Source organism: Pantherophis guttatus, chromosome 8 (assembly GCF_059756535.1).
Source record: "Pantherophis guttatus breed Tessera chromosome 8, ASM5975653v1, whole genome shotgun sequence".
NCBI lineage: Eukaryota > Metazoa > Chordata > Lepidosauria > Squamata > Colubridae > Pantherophis > Pantherophis guttatus.
Genome location: NC_142070.1, coordinates 26,366,063 through 26,386,400, shown reverse-complemented (window position 1 = coordinate 26,386,400; position 20,338 = coordinate 26,366,063). Strand labels below are relative to the sequence as shown.

At 34.9% G+C, this 20,338-nt stretch overlaps 1 protein-coding gene across 30 annotated transcripts in view; it reads right to left on the bottom strand.

Annotated features, from left to right (window-relative positions):
* ANK2 (ankyrin 2) overlaps window positions 1-20,338 on the bottom strand; it is a 286,613-nt gene that overhangs the window by 55,994 nt on the left and 210,281 nt on the right. For 10 of the 30 annotated variants that reach the window (XM_087874462.1, XM_087874465.1, XM_087874461.1 and 7 more), the window contains 6 exons: window positions 17,990-18,088; window positions 16,462-16,560; window positions 14,245-14,317; window positions 11,323-11,467; window positions 6,120-6,222; window positions 5,603-5,706 (listed from right to left, as the gene is read on the bottom strand). In XM_087874462.1, the coding sequence (XP_087730588.1) occupies window positions 5,603-5,706; window positions 6,120-6,222; window positions 11,323-11,467; window positions 14,245-14,317; window positions 16,462-16,560; window positions 17,990-18,088 (623 nt within the window). Of the gene's footprint in view, window positions 1-753; window positions 790-2,468; window positions 2,511-5,602; window positions 5,707-6,119; window positions 6,223-9,157; window positions 9,170-11,322; window positions 11,468-12,903; window positions 12,961-14,244; window positions 14,318-16,461; window positions 16,561-17,989; window positions 18,089-20,338 lie in introns of all 30 variants that reach the window. The other 20 variants (XM_087874452.1, XM_087874455.1, XM_087874451.1 and 17 more) reach the window with 6 other exon arrangements.

Genomic DNA, 20,338 nt, shown 5'->3' with positions numbered 1-20,338 from the left:
TGAATATAATTCAAATAGTAAAGCTGGATTTCCAGCTTATAAATATGTATAGTCAAACTTATTTTTACATACATCAGATTTTTAAAGTTTTTACTAAACATATTAGATATGGGCATATGCATGTGAGAGCTTTTGGAAAAGCTAAAGTAGGGCTGATAGTGTGTAATCCACACACTTGAACATCACTTCTTTTTATTGACTGAATATTTAACTGAAGGTCTAATTTTGTTCCTTCAGAAATGTTTCAGAAGAAATATATTTTAAAAACAAAGTCAATTACTTTAAATCGCCAAATTCCAGTAGCCACAATTTATTTATTTAGTTATTTAGTTATTTATTTATTATATTTCTATACCGCCTTTCTCCCGTAGGACTCAAGGCGGTGTACAGTCAAGAAAAATATAGATACACAAACATCATAAAATTGCTAATTAAAATTATTATTATAACATAGTTTGGCCCAATTAAATAGAACCTAAAATTAAAATTAAAATTCTTGTGCAGTAGAGACATAAAAACTAAAAAGAGTGCATTTTGGTCCTTCCTACATGAATATTAGTCGATAATTGTATTGCAATTCTATGAAACAAAACCTTAGATCAAATGGTAAATATAAGGGGATCAATCTCCTACACTAAATAATGAATGAGATCAAGGAAGTAGAAGCATCTTAAAGTGAGTAAATTAAATGGATGGTAGAAGAAAGAAGGGAAAAGGAAGTTAGCATTAACATGAAATTATATATAAGTTCACCTGCTGTTTTCATGGTCAAAATATGGAGAGGAGTGGCTGCAACAGAAGAGATAATTTAGCAAAACAAAACAAAAAAGAATGAATGAATGAATGAACAAATGAAATAAAATCAGTCAGAAAAGATATCGATCTACAAATGGAGAAGTTGAAAACATTAAGCATACAGTATGAAGAGCATATGCAGTAGCTAAAATGAAAGATACATTCCTTTGTAACCTCTCTTAAATGGTAATCTTGCCCCTAAAATAATCTAAAAGCACTTTCATATGTGGAACATTTCCTATGACTGTTCTAGAATCTAAAAAGTCAACAGATGTCAAGAATCTGCTTCCTAGCCATACAGGTAGTCTTTGACTTACAACAGTTCATTTAGTGACCATTCAAATTGATAATAGCCTTGAAAAAAGTGACTTGTGACCATTTTTCACACTTACAACCATTGCAGCATTTCCATGGTAACATGATCAAAGTTCAGATGCTTGGCAATTGACTCATACTTATGACAGTTGCAATGTCCTGGGGTCATGTAATCCCCCTTTGCAACCTTTTGACGAGCAAAGTCAATGGGGAATCCAGAGTCATTTAACAACTGTGTTACTAAACTTAACATCTGCAGTGATTCACTTAACAACTGTGGCAAGCAAGGTTGTAAAATGGAACAAAACTCACTTAACAAATGCCTCACTTAGCAACAGAAATTTTGGACTCAATTGTGGTCCAAGGACTACCTGTATTTATTGTGGACATGTTTCAGTCCACTTTGCTGGCATGCATGCATGCATGTATTTATGTATGTATGTATATAGTTATAGAGCTTTTATGATATCACCATTATACAGCTGGACAATAATCATTTGCATCCATATGATAAGCCAACAATGTTTTAATTAAGCATGACGTTTCTTACTAAGTTGTTCTGCATTTAAAAAAAAACAAATTATAAAAAAAGAACAAAGGACAACTTTGCAGCAGCAAATTGCAAAGACCTTAACAGTGACTGCACAGATAACTTATAGCACAATTCTATCTGTGTCTGCTAAAAATTCAAAGTTTGAGTAAGTTCAATTAATTAATTAATCAATTAAGTTCAATTAAAGCCACCACAAGATAACTATATATGTTGCAACTTCTCGATTTAGTGGATATTAGTGAAAGTGAATTTAGAAAAATTATCTTCAATCTTACATCCCTTTTTAAATATTAATCCCCCCACCCCCAAATCTTCTCACTGGTATTATTTAATTACACATATCACTTCCTTTTCAGGTTATGATAATCTGAAAATATTTTGCATTTAGTTTTCCAAGTGTTTTTTCTCCAAATTTTTTTAGTTCAAATGCTGTCACTATTTCCCTGATCATTTTCATTCTAGGTTTATTGCAACATATGATTTTCCTGTTCGTAGAAAAGAGGAACAAAATTTTCATTTCTTTTTTCCATGGTGCTGATCTAAAATTAACAAATATGTCATATATACTTTGTTCACTTATCTAACAAGACTAACTTTAAAAAAAGTTTTAGAAACTTTATAAATACTTTACTACTTTATAAACTTTACTTTATAAATACTACTACTTTATAAACTTTATAAATACTTTACTACTTTGTAAATTTATTGGATTTAATATTTTTTATAAAGCTTGACTGCTAGGTCCTGTTTCTTATCAATCTTTGTGAAGATACTATATTAGGTGAAAGCAAGAAATATCATTTACCTTGTTAGCAATGATCCAATATCCTTTTTGGAAGACAGGCAGCTAAGAATAACAACTCTAATTATTTGTCAATTTTAAGTACTGGTCCCTCCATATACCTCCCACCAAAAAAAGAAGAAAAAAGAAAGAAAAAACAACTAATCAAAATTAGAAAATTTTCTAAGAAAGTAATTGGTGGGCTAATTTTTCTACAACTAAATATATTCAAAAAAGTGTACACTATTTGAAATTTACTATTATAATAACTATTATAGATCCATATGTCTATGTTGTATATGTTGTTACAAAACAATGAATTAGAATCTCAGCCCAGAATCCTCTTGCAAGAAAGAACTGACCAGAAATATCTGTATAATAGACTGTGCGTATATTTTCATGTATATGGACAGATTACATGGACAAAGCTGATGCATAAACACCTTGTTATAAACTATAGACTACAATTCAAAAAAGTGAAAGACAATACTGTAGAAGCAATCCCAGTCTAGCTATAATATACTAATTTTATACATTTTAATGATGAATTTTAATATACGTATAAAGTATACTATATGAATTCTGGTTAAATACTTTAAAAAATGTTCTTCTCCCATAGAAATAACTAACTTAAGACAGCATTGAATTTTTAATTGAATACATAAATCACTTGAATACATTAAATTTATATTCATGTTTCTTATTCCATATCCTTCAAAATATTTTCTATTTATCTTTTCCAGTATGTTAACACTAAATATGCATAGAAAAGACTTGCTAGTAGAAAGGCTGGCTACTGTCATGCTGTTCTAAGAGAAAACCAAGAAACCGTTCACATTCAGCATATGTCAGTAATGCTTTTGCCCCTAAGCTTTGCTGTCAGTCATTTCAAAGCAGGCATTTGTTTTAAATTGATTATAAGGGCGTAGCTGTTAACAAAATGTGCAAGATATCAACTTGGAATTGGTAATATAAACAATGTAAATGAGTTTTGCCCCACAAATGGTTCCAATATTTAGGTGAATATGAAGATTTCTTACAAGTCTGTTTAAAAGGCCATGAGGATATTTGCTTCTCACAATCCCCCACCTCCAATATTTGGTGAAAACTTACCATTAAATTAAATGCTTTATCACACACTATTCATAAACATGTTTTTTTTTATTTTAAAAAACTTTAGCTTAAAATATATCTTTTAACTTTTTTTGTGTTTAAATCTCATTCTAAAAGTTGGCATTATGATACTTATACTAAACCCCAATAAGAACGGGTTTCATTTTCACTTCATTAGCGAGCAGTTTCACCTCCACACAGATGTGGATTGTAAAGTTACTTTATCAGCTGAAGTGAAAAAAAGTTGGTTTGGTTTCAAGAACTTTTAATAGCTGCTGAATTAGAACCATACATTTTTAACCTTATCCTTTTTGTTCCTATTCACCTTGCTTCACTGACCCTTCACCTTATCATGACACCTGTCCATGTCTACACAATGCTACTAAGCACAATAGGGATCCTATGGATGAAGTTAATTGGTATAACTTTCTTGACAAATAAAAGCTTATATCTGAAACATTTATCACATGTAGGATGCTTCTAGATATTCAGAGGATGGAACCAGAGATGGTATTCAGCCGGTTCGCACGGGTGACGGAAATTTGGCCAAGGTCGCTGAACTGGTCTACACCCCTGAACCAGTCCCCTGGTGGCCACTCGCCCCATCCATGTTCGTTGCTGCCATATTCTTTGTGCACGCGCATCCCATTGCTTTGCAAGTCCAATGGGATGCGCATGAGCGAAGATTTTTCCGTGATCTCTGGTACTTTTTGGCGGCCTGAAGGAGGCTTCTTTGCCAGCCGCTTTCCAGCAGCAGCAGCTGGCTGGGGGCCATCGAAAACTCCAGTCGGGTTGCCTTCTGGTCTCTGGACCAGCTGCCACGGAAGGTAAGCAACCCGAACAAAGAGGCGGTGGTAGGGGAGGAAGCGAGGCTAGAGCCGGGGCCACTAAAGGAGGGAAACAGGAGCAACTGGCAAAGGGAAAACGGGGGTAAATAGGTGGAAATTCCAAAAATATTCCTACCTTTTCCTGTGGGCATGGCTAGGTGGGGGAGTTATGTGACTGAGTGGGCATGGGCGTGAGTGACGTCAAATTGGTCATGCCCATTCAGTCACATACCCCCCTTAACCACGCTGACCGAACCAGTAGCGAAAATTTTTGAAACCCACCACTGGATAGAACCTATATCGTACAAGTCCACTGAGTTTAGTTCACTGTTATTTTTGAATGAAGATGTTTTAAAACAAGGGTCTCCAACCTTTCTGGCTTTGCAGACTGGCAAGTTGCAGAGAAGGAATTGTTCCACGGAAGCAGTGGGCATGCACGCTCATGTGTGCAGCTCCATTTGAGCAATAGGTGGGTGGGTGCGTCCCCTGCTCAAACAAATGTAGTTTCGTGTGCGGCCGCGAGTGCCTGCTGCTTGCACAAATGGAGTTTTCCATGTGACTGCAATGACCCGCCACTTGCACAAATGGAGCTGCATGGGTTTGCACACTGCTTGCACAGCTCAGTTCCAAACAGGCTGCAGGCCAGTACCAGGCCATAGCCCCGAGGTTGAGAACCCCTGTCTTAAAGAATTGTCTCATGGTACTTTGTGTTGAAATTTAAATTTAAAAATTGATCTGATCAAACCTGGTAGAATAATTAATATCACATCCACAAGTATTACAGCAAAAGAGCAATAAATCTGGATACCATTTATTAGCTAGCATAAAACTGTACCGTTCCTATCGACAATTTAACTCTAAATATTTTCATTATCTAAAATTCTATAAATTGTGAAACATAATCTGACACAATAACAATACCACGTAATTTCAGAAATTAATAAAAATATTTAGAAGTTTGATGTCTGCCTTGTTCAAATTATTGATTTAAATCCATTTCAAACAGGTTTAAATGGGATGATCATAAGAAATAATGTTTTGTAACCATAAAGCCATTATGATAAGAAAGGCTTTTCAACATTTTTAAGGATGACGTCATGACAAATATGATTGAAATTCAAAGTATGGTTGAAGATTTAAGATTATTATTATTTTTCATTAATGAAATAAGTTAATAAAAAAATACATCCAAAGAAAAAATTAATATAGATTACTTACCCAGAATGAATAGGGCTAGCAGAGAGAGTTATGTTGTCCAGATTATCAGGACTCCAACTTAAACGATATGAATTTCTTTCACCTTCTTTAGTTAATGCAGCTATCTGGAAGAGCAGAGAAATATGTTTTTTCTTTGCAATGTCTCTAATCAACCCATTAAAATGTTTCTACATTTGGATAAAATATAGATTATTTTAAATTATTAAAACTCATGAGATAGAGTACTAGGAAAAAAATTAATTGTATTGAGTGATTACAATAAGCTTAGAGTTGCAATACAATACCTTTCATGACTATTTGCAGTTTACTCCTAGGTAAATGTATACAAGACTTCAGAAAAGTCAACATTTTTAGAAGTATCAATTTTAATGTAAATTTGTTTTTTAATATTCTAGTATTCTATTATTTCCTATCTAATATTATTCTAATACTCCTTTTCAAATCCCTTTCTGCACAACAAGGATTATTACAAAGCTATATATTGATTAGAACTGAAAAATAATCTGAGACACCTTACCTGGTGACTTGGAATAATGACAGTGTCATCGATCATAGTGCTGTCCCTCAAGTACGAGGTATGGCTCAGTGTACGGGACCTGTCTGAACTGAAGGATCGCAGGCTGGTAGATTGGTATTTGGGCAACATTTTCAGCAGTTGCGATGGAGTGGTGTAGATAGTATTATGAGCAAAAGCACAGGGGTGAAAAAAGCATGCTATTAGCAAATAGTGTAACTTCCAGGGGAAATTATTTTAATATACCCTCCATTATTCCTTGGAGTTTGTTATGTTTCTGGGTTTTCTGTTCCAATTCAAATGAACAGAACCACAACATGTTCAATGTTCTGTTTACGAATACATCATGCATGCTGTGTGACTAATCAGTCCTACATGTTTTTTTTCCCTGATAGAAAAATCCATTATTTGTCTTTCAAAATGTGAGGGAATTTTTCTAGAAGAAACGTAGGCAGAATCCCCTGGAAGGTACATAGATAATAGCCAGCCAACTGTTGTTACTACAGCGCAAGATTCTTCTTTTATATGCCAACAGCATTTAAAAGTTTGCAACCACAACCACTACTTATCTCTCTCACACACAGACAAAACTATAGAAAACCATTTGCTGAAGCAATGAGAGATGCAAAGCAAAAAAAAGTGACTTACACACAACTAAAGTCTGAGCCTTATTGCCCTAGGCTTTGTCAAAACCAAACTACAAATATAATAAGCCCTCTATGATTTTCACATAATTATAGAATATGTATTTCAGATATCAATTTTGACATTTCTGCCATTGGAGTAATGACCAGATGATAATTCTCATTTTTCTAATTTCCTGAAATCATTGCGAACATAAGGTTTCAAATACTGATAAGCATTAAAATATTACCTAAGCAACACAATTTACTACTTCATCATGCTGAACTATACAAATTCTTCAGGGCTACATACAAAGCAAAATATCGCATAAATTGTAGAAAATACGTATAAAGCTTCTATTTTAATATTTCTTATACTGCATCAGTTGGCCAACTCTGCAGCCAGTAATACGTATGATCATCCTTCTAATTTTGATTAAACGAAACTAAACAGAACTATATTTTAATAAGTGGATTCATTTCAGAGACAACAGAACACAATTCATGTTCATGGAACCAAGTTTTCTTTTTTCTTTCCTCATCTCTCACTCCAGCATATTGGACAGCATATGGGAAACTGCTGCTAACATAAATCACATTTTCCCCTTATGTAATAAAGCCAGCTAAATAAGTTAAGAATGGCAAATTTGAAAACAATCTGACTAGAGCCAATGCAAAGTGTAATTATTCTCTTATATTCATCATTTTTTCTCTGAAATATTATTTTGTAACAAAAGAATATTAAACAGGAGTAATAGTGTGGCTTATTACATCACTGTGGGCTAATTCCAGTCAGAAATCGTAGGGAGAAAGGATTATTTTTTTCTGTCCCATGCTATGATCCTAATATAGTTAACGAGTCCCCATGACTTTCTGCTCTTCTTTAAAATGAAAGATGTGAACCATATCTGATCATTGTTCCTAAATATATAAAACTTTGATAGGCAGTTAAATTGCCTGTGATAACATTTACCCTTTAAATAAGCAAATTCGAACCCATTTTTTATATTTCTCTAAATTCTAGAAGCAGTAACATAAATGGTTTGGAAAAGATTTTATAGCCCAAATCCATTACTTCTCTGTTAATGATGTGTTCCAATAAGTTACAAGCATTTACACATAAGGACTTTATAAAATTAAAATTGTGAGCTTGGCTCTTCGGCTTTGAAACGGAGATGAGCACCGTCCTCTAGAGTCGGGAACAACTAACACATATGTGCAACGGAAACCTTTTAGTGGTTTCCCTCGCACATAGTGGTAGTAAAACAAAGCCCATAGTATTTGTTTGATACATATTATAATATGGGAAATGTAGGGATTCTTAGTATAAAATAGGGATTTTGCTACTACAAAGATAGTAGAAATTTGTGATGAATTTGGAGAAAAAAAGAAAGTGCCGTCTTCTTTAGATACAAAATTAAGAATGCACTATTGTCATACTTAGAAACTGCTAAAAGGTTGGCAGTTCAGCAGTTCAAATCCCTAGTGCCGCGTAGCAGGGTGAGCTCCCATTACTTGTCCCAGCTTCTGCCAACCTAGCAGTTCAAAAGCATGTAAAAAATGCAAGTAGAAAAAAAAGGGACCACTTTTGGTGGGAAGGTAACAGTGCTCTGTGCGCCTTTGGCGTTTAGTCATCCCAGACACATGACCACGGAGACGTCTTCGGACAGTGTGGCTCTTCGGCTTTGAAACACAGATGAGCACCGTCCCCTAGAGTCGGGAATGACTAGCACATATGTGCAAGGGGAATCTTTACCTTTACTGTCATACTTAAGGTAAATTTGATCTGACAGAAAAACCTTCATTCTATTATTTTGTCTTCTTCAAAACTCACTAATATTTTATCAATATCTTTCTTCTTTACAACCCATGGACTTTCCAGCTTTGAGGCAGCACAAAATAAGAACATAATTTACTCCTGCACTGACCCAAGGATTTTTTTTTCATCAGTCATCAATGTTTTTCCAAAGAATTCATTCCTATTCCTCCATACACAGAGCAAAACATACTTTCTCTTCATTCTATTATTTTTTAATCTATTTTTATACACTTCATTTAGTTAAGAAAAGTAAAAATATCGGAACAGAAAATGGCCAGAAAGAACAGTATCATAGTATAGTCCTATCACTTCCCCCTGTAAGAAGTAATTTAGCTAGTAGTAATAAGCATTCACATTGTGGCATTTTCTAAAGCTGATTTTCAATTAGCACTTTTCTAGATGTCATTATGGAGTGTATTAAAACTTTGGTTGAACTAATTACTATCTGTAGTCAGAACAGATTTTAGTTGTCCTGTAAACTTCAAAAACCCTAAAAAGCTTTTCCTTGGCAAGCTTGCAAAATGGAATTTGGGGGTGGGGAATGATGGATGCCATGAGAGAGAACAGAAAGCATTGCTTTCAGGCCTCATAATACCTACCTGGGCATAGTACTATTGAAAGCATAAAAAGGAAGGAAAATAGAAATAAAAAAAAACATGGAACACTTTTAAAGATCCTCTGAATAAAATGAAACAGTTCTTGAAATGTGGTTGTGTAGATGGATGGTAAGTATGAAATGTCCCATAGCAGAAACCAAGTGGCTTTGAGAACTAGCTTTGTTTTCTGTAATAATGATCCATTTTTAAAGCAAGGCCATTTGTCATGTAGAGGCTACATATCTATTTATTACTAAAATCTTTGGTCTGTAACCTTCAATTGCATGAAACAATGCATTACAGGACAACATTTTTTAAATTAATAAACCTCAAATGAGCAACTTAAAGAATGCATCTAAAATCCGGGGCCCATTACACTTGTAGGGTTGACATTTGAGGAGGTCTTGAGGCTTTCTAAGCTTGGTTGTTTTCTTGTGGATGCTTCATTATCAAACTAGGTAAGATCATCAGTGTTAATAGAGAGTGGGGTTTGCCCTCATTTTATATTATAGTGGCTCAAGTCATTAGAATATAAAATGAGAGCAACCCTCACTCCCTATTAGCACTGATGATGTTACACAGTTTGGTAATAAAACTATGTCTGCAAAAAAACAATCAAGCTCAGGGTATCAATGGCCCCTCATTTCAATCCTGAGCTACAAATATTATCCTCTATTGGCTTGAAATTTGGAAAAAGTTTAGCCACTTCAGCCATAGTCACATGATTACTATTTTCCATAGTCTCTGGCAACTTCTCACAAGAAAAGTCAATGAGGAAGTTGACAGGAAATCAGAAGTCATTCCAGCTTCCACTGTTGTTTTTTTTAACCTACCTCTTGTCACTTAGGTAAATTAGTATCTCTGAAACAATGATCCAATGGGTCACAGATTGTCTAGGATTAATATGAAATTATGGGAAGCCAATCTTGACTGGAAATTAAAAGGTGCAATACCAGTATATCTGGAAGACATAGACTGTCTTACCTCTTATGTATTCATTGTATATAGGAGCCTGTGAAAGTGCTTAAATAAATATATTTGGACTGTACAAACATTTGAACAAGATGCTTCACAATATGCAGTAGCATAAACAAATCTAGAATTATTAAACTAGCTGCATCTTTTGTAAAACTCACAAAGTTGTTTTGTATATTGACTTGATCTGTCTCCACACATCTGTGCATGCAGAATCACAGTGTTTCACTGGGAAGCTGATTCTAACTAATATGCCTAAAAGTATTTAAAATGGTTATCCTAAGTAGTTTTTTTCCCCCTAAAGTCTTCTCCAACCTGGAGCATCTTTTAAACATCTGTGCCATGATTTGCTTTGATGTAATTTTCTTACTTGATGTGAAGGAAGATTGACAAGGTGAAATTTTATTATTCATGTTATTCTCATCTTTTTTTTAAAAAAATACTAGGTAGATGTTATATTTTTTTTATCCAACAGAACCTATTACAATTTATTAAACATGTAATTGTTATAAATGCTTTTCTGGTTGCACAATCACATCTTCATTTATGAGCCTCTTTTTATTTATACAATGAAGTCAGTGTTGTACTTTCATTTTTAATAATAAAGGATGGAATTTTATTTTAAAATCCTCTGTTCTGAATATTTTTGATAATCTGCATTAAGTCTAAATTCTTAAATTAAGGCATTTACTGACACATAAAGAAGAAACTAGTCTGTTTTTATACTGTGTGATTGCAGAGTTCTGAAATTAACATCCCTATACCACTTTGTTTTAAGAGATTAGTATTTAACTGCGTGTTTCTAATGCAAAGGACAAATACATTTTTTGAATTTACAATGCAAGAACTTCATTACACATTGTACTCCTTAGATGTTTCTTTTGTTCTATGGTGAAAAATGCTCTTTTATAATCCAATACCTAAAAAGCAGAGCTCTCAGAAACTTATAAAAGAACAAATAGACTTTTACAATTGTTACTCCTAACATCTTTTCCAGCAGAGTTTATTTTTCTCCTTAATGAAGCATATTTAGTTTAAATATCTTCCTGAATATTTTTTTCCTCATGCCTTGTAAGAAATAAAACAGATCTATTTCATCTCTAATAGTCATCTGCATTTTGAGCAGCTGCTCAGAAAAAAAGAATACAGATAATTGCAGTCTGAAAATTCCTGTATTGTCCATAAAGTGGTACCTGTCAGAGTGGCCTCCTTCCAGGCTATATCTCAGGTAGTTCATGCCATCTAAGAACTGACTACTAGGTAAGGAATCATCACCTAGTTCCTTCAGATCTTCAGGTCTCAGATATTCTCCCCCATCTCCTGTCATTGTGTCATCACCTTCATTCAATACACAAATTCCCAAAATCAGTTATCAATAGAATTCTTTTAGCGTTTGAATGAGACACATATAAAACAGACATGGTTACTGTCACTCTTGAAGCACAGCAAGCACAAAGAGTTAATATATCTTGAGGAAACACTAGTCAGTTTCATAGGATTAAATTAATATAACCTCTCTAAAAATAACATAATCATTCGTCTTGTGTCAGGGTGAATAGTATTAGTACGACTAATTTCATGAGTTTTACTTCATTTCTTCAACTCAGTGGGATTCTGGTAGAATCTCTGAATATTTTCAATATAAAAAAGGAATGTTGTGTCTCTATAAATCTATAAATCAAAAATGATATGACAATAATGACTGAAATATGGCATATAGTGTTATAATACCATAATCATTATTATGGGTTCTGGGTTCTGTGACATATTTCCGTATTTCCTAGCAGCGTAACAGTTACATACTACATGCATTTTCTGGGAAATTAAAATAATCTCATTGAGAACTCGTTAATATTCCTGGTTTGATGTGATAATCATATTATCGTCTTGCCCATCAAGTAACTGGTGTTAATTAACAGCTAAGTAGGGCATTATCTTAAAGACAGTGAAGATATTTCTATATTGGAAACATTACAGAAAGTAGTAGCTCTGGATTTGGGTATCTACTTTCACTCATTGTATAGTGTTGTTCTTCATATAAATTTTGTAACCATAGTTACAATTCAGCTCAAAATTTTGAAAAAATATTACCCTACTGCTTTAAAGAGTCATGTAGTCTGGCTAAAGACTCAGAGAATTAGGAGTTAAGTAATTGCAGATGAACATCATATCTTGTTAGTCCTGTATAACTTTGAAAGCACATCAGGAAGCTAGGAAAATAAAAGCCCGAACATCTGCTTTTACTTCATGATGAGAAGTGAGGTTGTCAAAGGCCACAGCCTACAAATGTCCATGTGGATCTTTTGAAAAGCAATAAATTTAGGAATTGTCTACATTAAATAAATGCATTGCATATTCTAATATTTTGCATGTGACAACTAGAATTTTTAAACTATTTTTCTGAAAATCTCAATAATGGGAATCGCTACTGTACCTGCTGTAATGCCAAAACTGCTTAGAAAATCCTGATATATAAGAAATGTGATGGTGTCTCATTTTGTTTTAAATTAATAACATGAAATTCGAGGATTATTCAAGTTTAATTGTAAGATTGGCACATTCCCAAAATGGTAACTCAAATTCATATTAGTAATATTTTAAGCTATTTTTCTCCATTTGGAGAACAGAGGGTGGGACAAACTATGAACATGCACAGATGCAAATCAAATTTAATGTCTAAATGTTAGGTGCTCAAATGTATTTTTAAACAAGGAAATCATTTAAGTTAGATTAAAAATATTTTCTTTGTTCTCCAATGGTTGTTTCCACAGTACCTGCATCACTAAAGGCTTCCTCGTCAGTGGAATGGTCATAATCAGAATGTTTTAAAGCTGCATAATACATACATTAATTTTAGGGGAAATTGTTTACTAAGGAACATATAAGGAACAAAGTTACACTATAGGCAATCCTCATTTAGTGACCTCAATTGCTTCCAGGGACTCAGTCATTAAGCAAAGCAATTGTTAAATGAAATTATTTCTCCACACTATACTTATGATTTTATTTCAGCCTTCAGTGTGAAACTGTCAGATCTTGTCAGTTTTAGGCAGCAGCTGCAAGCAGAAGTTTCTAGCCAACCAATTAAGGTCACTGAAGTGAGTTTGTTACTTGCAGTTAGCACATTGAGGGATGTACCACACTGCTGAGAAAAGCAGCTCAGGAACAGGATAGGGAAACACATCAGGGATAGGATAACACTGTGATACAATGCTGACTGTAACGGTGAACACACGACTGAAAAACAGACACCGTGAAGGTCTTCAATACAGGCATTGTTCACAAAGTTACATTGTCATTACCTTCAAAAAGTCATGTTTGAGACAGTTGCTAAATGAGGATGACCTGTAATATGCTTCATTTGAAAATCATGTTGTACATAAACTATATGATCCATTTTGAGAACACATTAAGGAACAACAATGTGTCTATGCTTGCAGGTAGTTCACACTAAGGAAACTGGCATTGGGATAACTGATTTTCCCAAAATCGATACCCGTTAGTACCTCTGAATCAGTATTGTCTTCCTTTCCCAATTTTGCATGCCATAGCCCAGGGACTTCTGAAACATAGTAATTGGCTTCCAAATGGCAACAAAGCCTTTTGTAAACACAGAAATGTGGTGAAATTTTGTTTGCCTAGTTGTGCCAGCCATTTTAAAGCCAATTATTGTCACTATGGGTGCTGCCTATTCAAAACGTTACAGACATTTTACTTAATCAGAAACATGTCTACAGTTGAATATATATATATATATATATATATTAGTAAGTTGGTACATTTTTCAATTTATATTTCTATTTTCAGTAAGATATAAATACTTTAACTTTTCTACAACTTTAGCAACTACCCATAATGAAAACAGTAAATATATTTTATAAATACATACCAGTGGTGGGTTGCCCCCAGTTCGCACCAGTTCTATAGAACCGATAGTAAAACCGGCGGGAGGCTCCCCTCACTGATCCTGATGTCATCAAAACGCTTCTGCGCATGCGCAGAAGAGTGCGGATGTGCGCAAGCGAAGTGGCCCCGTTGCGAACCGGTAGTAAAGGTAAGTAGAACCCACCCCTGATACATACATTAACAAACCAAATGGTTCATAATGAACTCACCTTCCTCATCAGAAACATCCAAAATTTCAGTCATAGTCTCAGGTACGTTGAGCTTGTGCTTTTCGGTGACAGTCTGTAATAAGAAAAAAGAAAGGTCATTTGTTTGTCTATATGATTACAGCAAAGAAGATTGTGTTTAAATTCCACTCTTTTTTTAAACAAAAGTATTAATTGGTGAGATGCCCGATTTTCAGATACTCAGCTGCCTAGGCATAAAGCCACACCAAAAAGATATTCAAGCTGGGAGTAAATTTGTTCAAATATGACATTTTCATGTCAACAGTAAATTCTTTTCCTAAACAGCAACTCTTTGGACTTCATTTTAAGAATCGTTTGCAATTTCTTTATTTCATTTTTTTTTAAGTTATAGAGCAATAATATATAAGCATTATAAATATATTTGTAAAAAATGTCCCTCCATTTGAATACCTATTCCCTAACATAATTTTAAACACAATGTTAAAGGTATTTGTGAACCTTAACAGTCTGTTCTACTTAAAACTGTTCCTCCTTTATATTTTTCTGCTTCTCTATAAATATCAACAGTCTTGTCACTACCAAGCACACGAATCATGTTTGCATCTACTATTAAAAGGACTAGATTAGTTTTGCTAAATTATTTGTAAATAGTAGGCTTCAGTATGCTCCATTGAATTTATTTATTTTATTTATTTATTTGTTTCCATTTCTATACCGCCCTTCTCCAAACAGGACTCAGGGCGGTGAACAGCGAAAGTAAAAAACAGAACATAGAAAAATTAAAAACAGTTTAAAATAATTAAATATTTTGGCCGTAAATTAAAACAACCCAATTTAAAATCAATTTAAAATTTAACTCAAGCCAGCCCAGCTAGTTGAAATAAATAGGTTTTCAGGGCCCGACAAAAAATCCAGAAGTCTGTTATTGTACGTATCTCTGGGGGGAGGTTGTTCCAGAGGGTGGGCGCCGCCACAGAGAAGGCTCTCCCCCTGGGGGTCGCTAGCTGACATTGTTTGGCGGACGGCACCCTGAGGAGGCCCACTCTGTGCGAGCGTACTGGCCGGTGGGAGGCTATTGGTGGCAGAAGGCGGTCTCATAAGTACCCCGGCCCTAAGCCATGGAGCGCTTTAAAGGTGGTCACTAACACCTTGAAGCGCACCCGAAAGACCACCGGGAGCCAGTGCAGCTCGCGCAGGAGAGGTGTCACATGGGAGCGCCTCGTCGCCCCCATAATCCCCCGCGCGGCCGCGTTCTGGACCAGCTGGAGCCTCCGGGTGCACCCCAGGGGGAACCCCATGTAGAGAGCATTGCAGTAGTCCAGGCGGGAAGTGACGAGTGCCTGAGTGACTGTGCGTAGGGAGCCCCAATCTAGAAAGGGGCACAACTGGCGTATCAGGCGAACCTGATAAAAAGCCCCCCTGGCCACGGCCGTCAAATGATCTTCTAAAGACAGCCGTGCGTCCAGGAATAAGCTTGAGGGGTGGAGAACCAAATAATTTCAATATTTTAAAATACTAACAATTATAAGATGAAGAACATTTCTGTTTTTAATCCATCTACTTCTGCCTCAAATTCCTTGTTTGTACCAAAGTCATTATCATTTCTAAGCTTGATCTCTAATAAATCCAAACTCACTTTCATATTTGATGTAAATATGAAAATAGCCTTACTAACTAACTAGAGTAACTAAATATAATGTGCGAGATGGAATCAAAACTTTAACAGGGATATAGAATTGCCTCTTCTTAATTAATAAATAAAATATTCAAAGTAAGCAATGAATGAAGCACCTAATAAATACATCAAAAGTATTATTTAACCAAAACTGTATTACCTTCCTAGTTACAAAATGTTTGTTCACTTCTTCTTTGCAATATGAAAATCTTTCTATAATCAGGGTACAGAAACTACAGGTTCCTATACTGCCACAGGAACCCTCCCCCAATATCAGAAAGAACAGATAATGAAAGATGACCAAATAAGTAAATATTAAAGACAATGCACAATTGACATGGAATTTAACTGGAAATGTTTGTAGATCTATAGAAAAGGCATAAAATTCCAATATCACAGTGAACTATGTTTTAATACATTTATGAATATGCTTAACACTTCTCCGTATGGATATGCCGATAAGTACTGAATTACAGTGGACATAATTAATGTATCCCTTTTAAAAGATACCTCAAATAAACAAAACCAGATTAAAAAATGGAAAAAATGTCTGCTGTACTCACAGTTGTAGTCGTGATTACTTCCTCTGTTACAACCTTTAATGTATCTACCACTGAGATGTATCCCAGACGCTTAGCAATCGCTAAGGCAGTGTTGCCATTCTGAAGGAGGAGAGAAGGAAAAGGAATACTGTGATATGAACCAATGAGATCACACCCAGAACTAAATGAACCAACATTTCCATCCAAAATAAGTCATTCACTATGGAAAAACCCTTTGCAACTTTGCTCAGATTATAGCAGCAATTGCCATAGAAACATAAACTCAGAACATCTGTCTGCTATACTGTATTTTTTTAAAGTGCACACTTTTTAATAATTTAACCCACAGCTTTCTGTATCTCATTAGATTTTTTTTATTTGCTACATGTGTTTTTGCATAATTTTGACAATAAGCTTTGAATTGGCAGTGATTTTGATAATAGTATTAATAGAACCCAGATACAGCAGGAATTTAAGAGGTTCCAACTCAGAAATATTACATCAGATATGGACGGGGTGCAGCTGATGCACACTCAGAAAAAGAAAAAGAAAATCAGTATATTTTAAACATGTTTTTATACATTCTTTCATTTAAAAAAAAACCAAACCCAAATACACAATATTCAGACTCTAAAGTGTATTTTTTTTAACTTTAGGGAAAAAATGACTAACTTTGTTTTAATTGCCAATATAGTAAGTTAATATAGAAGTGATAACTATTGTTTCCTATCTGTATTATTGTTTAGCATCGTGCCCTGTTTCCTCATTGTTAATTAAGGGAAAAAATAGTAAACATACTAGTATCACAATATTATCTAACCAATCTGAATTCCTGTAACTAATTATCCATGAATTAAAAAATTGATATATATAATCAATGTTTATAGAATGATCAGATAAAAGAAACCAACCAAATTTGGCTCTGCTGCAGGAGAATGAGTGACAAAAATATGTCTGTAGCTATAGCAATAGCAATAGTAATAGCAATACCAATAGTACTTAGACTTATATACCGCTCCATAGAGTGTTACAGCGCTCTCTGAGCAGTTTACAAAGTCAGCATATCACCCCCAACAATTTGGGTCCTCATTTTACCAACCTTGGAAGGATGGAAGGCTGAGTCAACCTTTAGCCGGTCAGGATCGAACTCCTGGCTGTGGGCAGAGTCAGCCTGCAGTGCTGTTTTCTAGCCACTGCACCACCATGGCTCATGTGATAAAGTTCTTGTTTCACTATTACCATTGCATCATGTTATGTTTTTCAGCAGCTGCATATTTAATCATAAACTATGACGACATGCATACACTGTATGTGCAATGATTTCCATTCTATAGTTTAAAGACTTCGAGCATTCAATGCATACCATTTTTTCTTATTAAATTATTAATTATAATATCTTTTTAGTTGACTTGTGTATCTTACTATAAGTTCTCCAAGTAGTCACATCTGATCCCAGCTGACTAATCTAATTTACTTTCTAAGACATTTTGGAGTTCAAAACGTAAAACAAATCATTGCAAGTATATGAGTAAGTACTCTACAATCTTACCGCAGTGATTGCATTTGGTTTGGCGCCATGTTGAAGAAGAACATTGATGATGTGAGTGTGACCTTGCTGAGCAGCTTGGTGCAGAGGAGTGTATCCATTCTGAAATTAGTGGTAGTTGGCATGTTTAAGAATGTAAGGAGGACAAAAATCCTAAAATACAGTTATTTTAATATTCTCCTGATTTCACAGAAGTATTAATGTCAGTGATGCCAGCTGTTTTCATCAGACAGCAAACATCAATAACCAATTTTTTTCATATGGCATTAATGATAGAAGGTAGGCTAACACCTATCAAATGCCTATTAGTTTTTCAAAATTAAGGTTTTAAAAAAGCAAACAATGGGTCAAAGAAAATAAGATTAAAAAGACCTTAGGTTACCATGAAATTTGATTGCTTTGGTGTTCTGTAAAATTATAAACTATATATCTTTTATTTGGGCGAATATAACTGTCTCTTCAAGTTGCTGATGTTTTATTTGGAGTGAAGGAAGAGAGATAGGAAAACTAAACTAAGCATTTATATGTTTTGCTCCATGCTACACATATTCTGCTTACCTACAACCCTGCAATTTTCACACAGTTTAGTCTTAAGTCTGCTAATAATATCCCTGTTAAATTCTCACTATAGTAATGTGATTGAATTTATTCTAAGTTATATTGAAAAAGATTCAAATGAGCAAATAGGGAAGTGAGCAATGATAGTTTGGTGGACATACATGTTTTGGAGCAAATTAAATTCAAAAAACCAGAATTTTAATTCTAATTTTCTTATGCATATAACCATGGACTGCTTTTCAACTCAAGAAGCAACCAGGTTTACATAATACAGAGGTAGAATAATATTAACCATATATAACAAGAAAGTGAAATTTTATGATTCTTGTACATTTAAAATTTAAACTACTTAAAACTAATTAAACTACTTATGTTTATTTATAGTACATTTTTTTTACAGTCATACAGTTGTTTTCCCCAGTAAATTTTTTCAAGCAGGCTTCTCTTTTAAGGGTTTGGCACATAATAGTGGTATGGAAAATTCAGAAATAAACACATATTTCCATAGAAGCAGCTCTACAGTCCAGCATTTTATTTCTCACAATGATAACCCTGAAGTACTTACAAACACAATATGGAGGCAAACACCTTTCCTACTGTTTTTCTCCTACAGGTGATATTTGAAAGCATGCTATTGCCAACCCAGAAGTAACCCTCGGTTAAGAACAATACTTTTCAATTCGTATACTCCATGGTTTTATACTATCTCCTTTCAAGCCATCCAGGTTAATGGCCATTACTTTACTTTATAGTACAGTACAAATTACTTATGCACTATATTAGTGGTCCCCAACTCCTGGTCTGTGGACTAGTACTGGCCCATGGCCCATAGGGAACCAGGCTGTACAAATAGTGGACAAGCATGCAAAGCTCCATTTGCGTACGTAGTGGGCCCGTGTGCAAAACCATCCCCTCCCTCCTTTCCACCACCAGTGTGCTAAGCTGGAACGGTTAGGGTTGCTGTACTATGTGAAAAGGCCTTTTTTTGTTCATTTCAAATCTCCTTCAAATCAGCTTTTTAGATGGTCCTGATTTTTAGAGGAGAAAATATTTTCTCTATGTATAGACTTCCTCTCTACATTGAGAATTCCATACATCTCAGTCACTTCCCCCTGCTTTTTTCCCCCAAACTCAAACATTCTAACCCTTTTTTCACGCAGAAGATGTTAAAGGGCTCTGATCATTTTGGCTGGTCTTTTTGGCACTTTCCCCCGTTATGTTATAATCTTTTTTAAGTGTAGCAGCCAGATCTGTACCTAGTACTTTACAGCCAGACATACTGTAGATTTGTATAATGGCATTCTGTTTGAATTTTTATGATTAGTTCCTTTCCTAGGGATCCCTGCATAAAATATGCCTTTTTCGCAGTGCTCTTTACTTTGTTATGCACTGTGATGCCTAGATCTTTTTCTGTCATCAATATGTATTATCTGAGGAACTATCTCACCCACACTGCCCCACCCACACTGACAGAAGAGGCATGCTGTGGACCCCATCAATCAAGGAATTTCAACTGGCAGGGTGCAGGAGAAAATCCTTTTCTGCCATGGTTCCTGCCTTCTGGAACATTGTGCCCCCAAGATGAGATCTGCACTCACCTTTCTGGTCTTCTGAAAGAGCCTGAAGACCTGGATTGGACAATTGGCCTGGGGCCCTAACTGGCTGTCCCCCTGGGTCATACTTCAGGTGGTTAGTGGACTGAGATAAGACCTCGCCTTCTCCTCTATGCACCTTGCCATATTTTTTAATTTTTAAGTCAATTTGAGTATTAGTATTTATTACTGTAATGTTTTA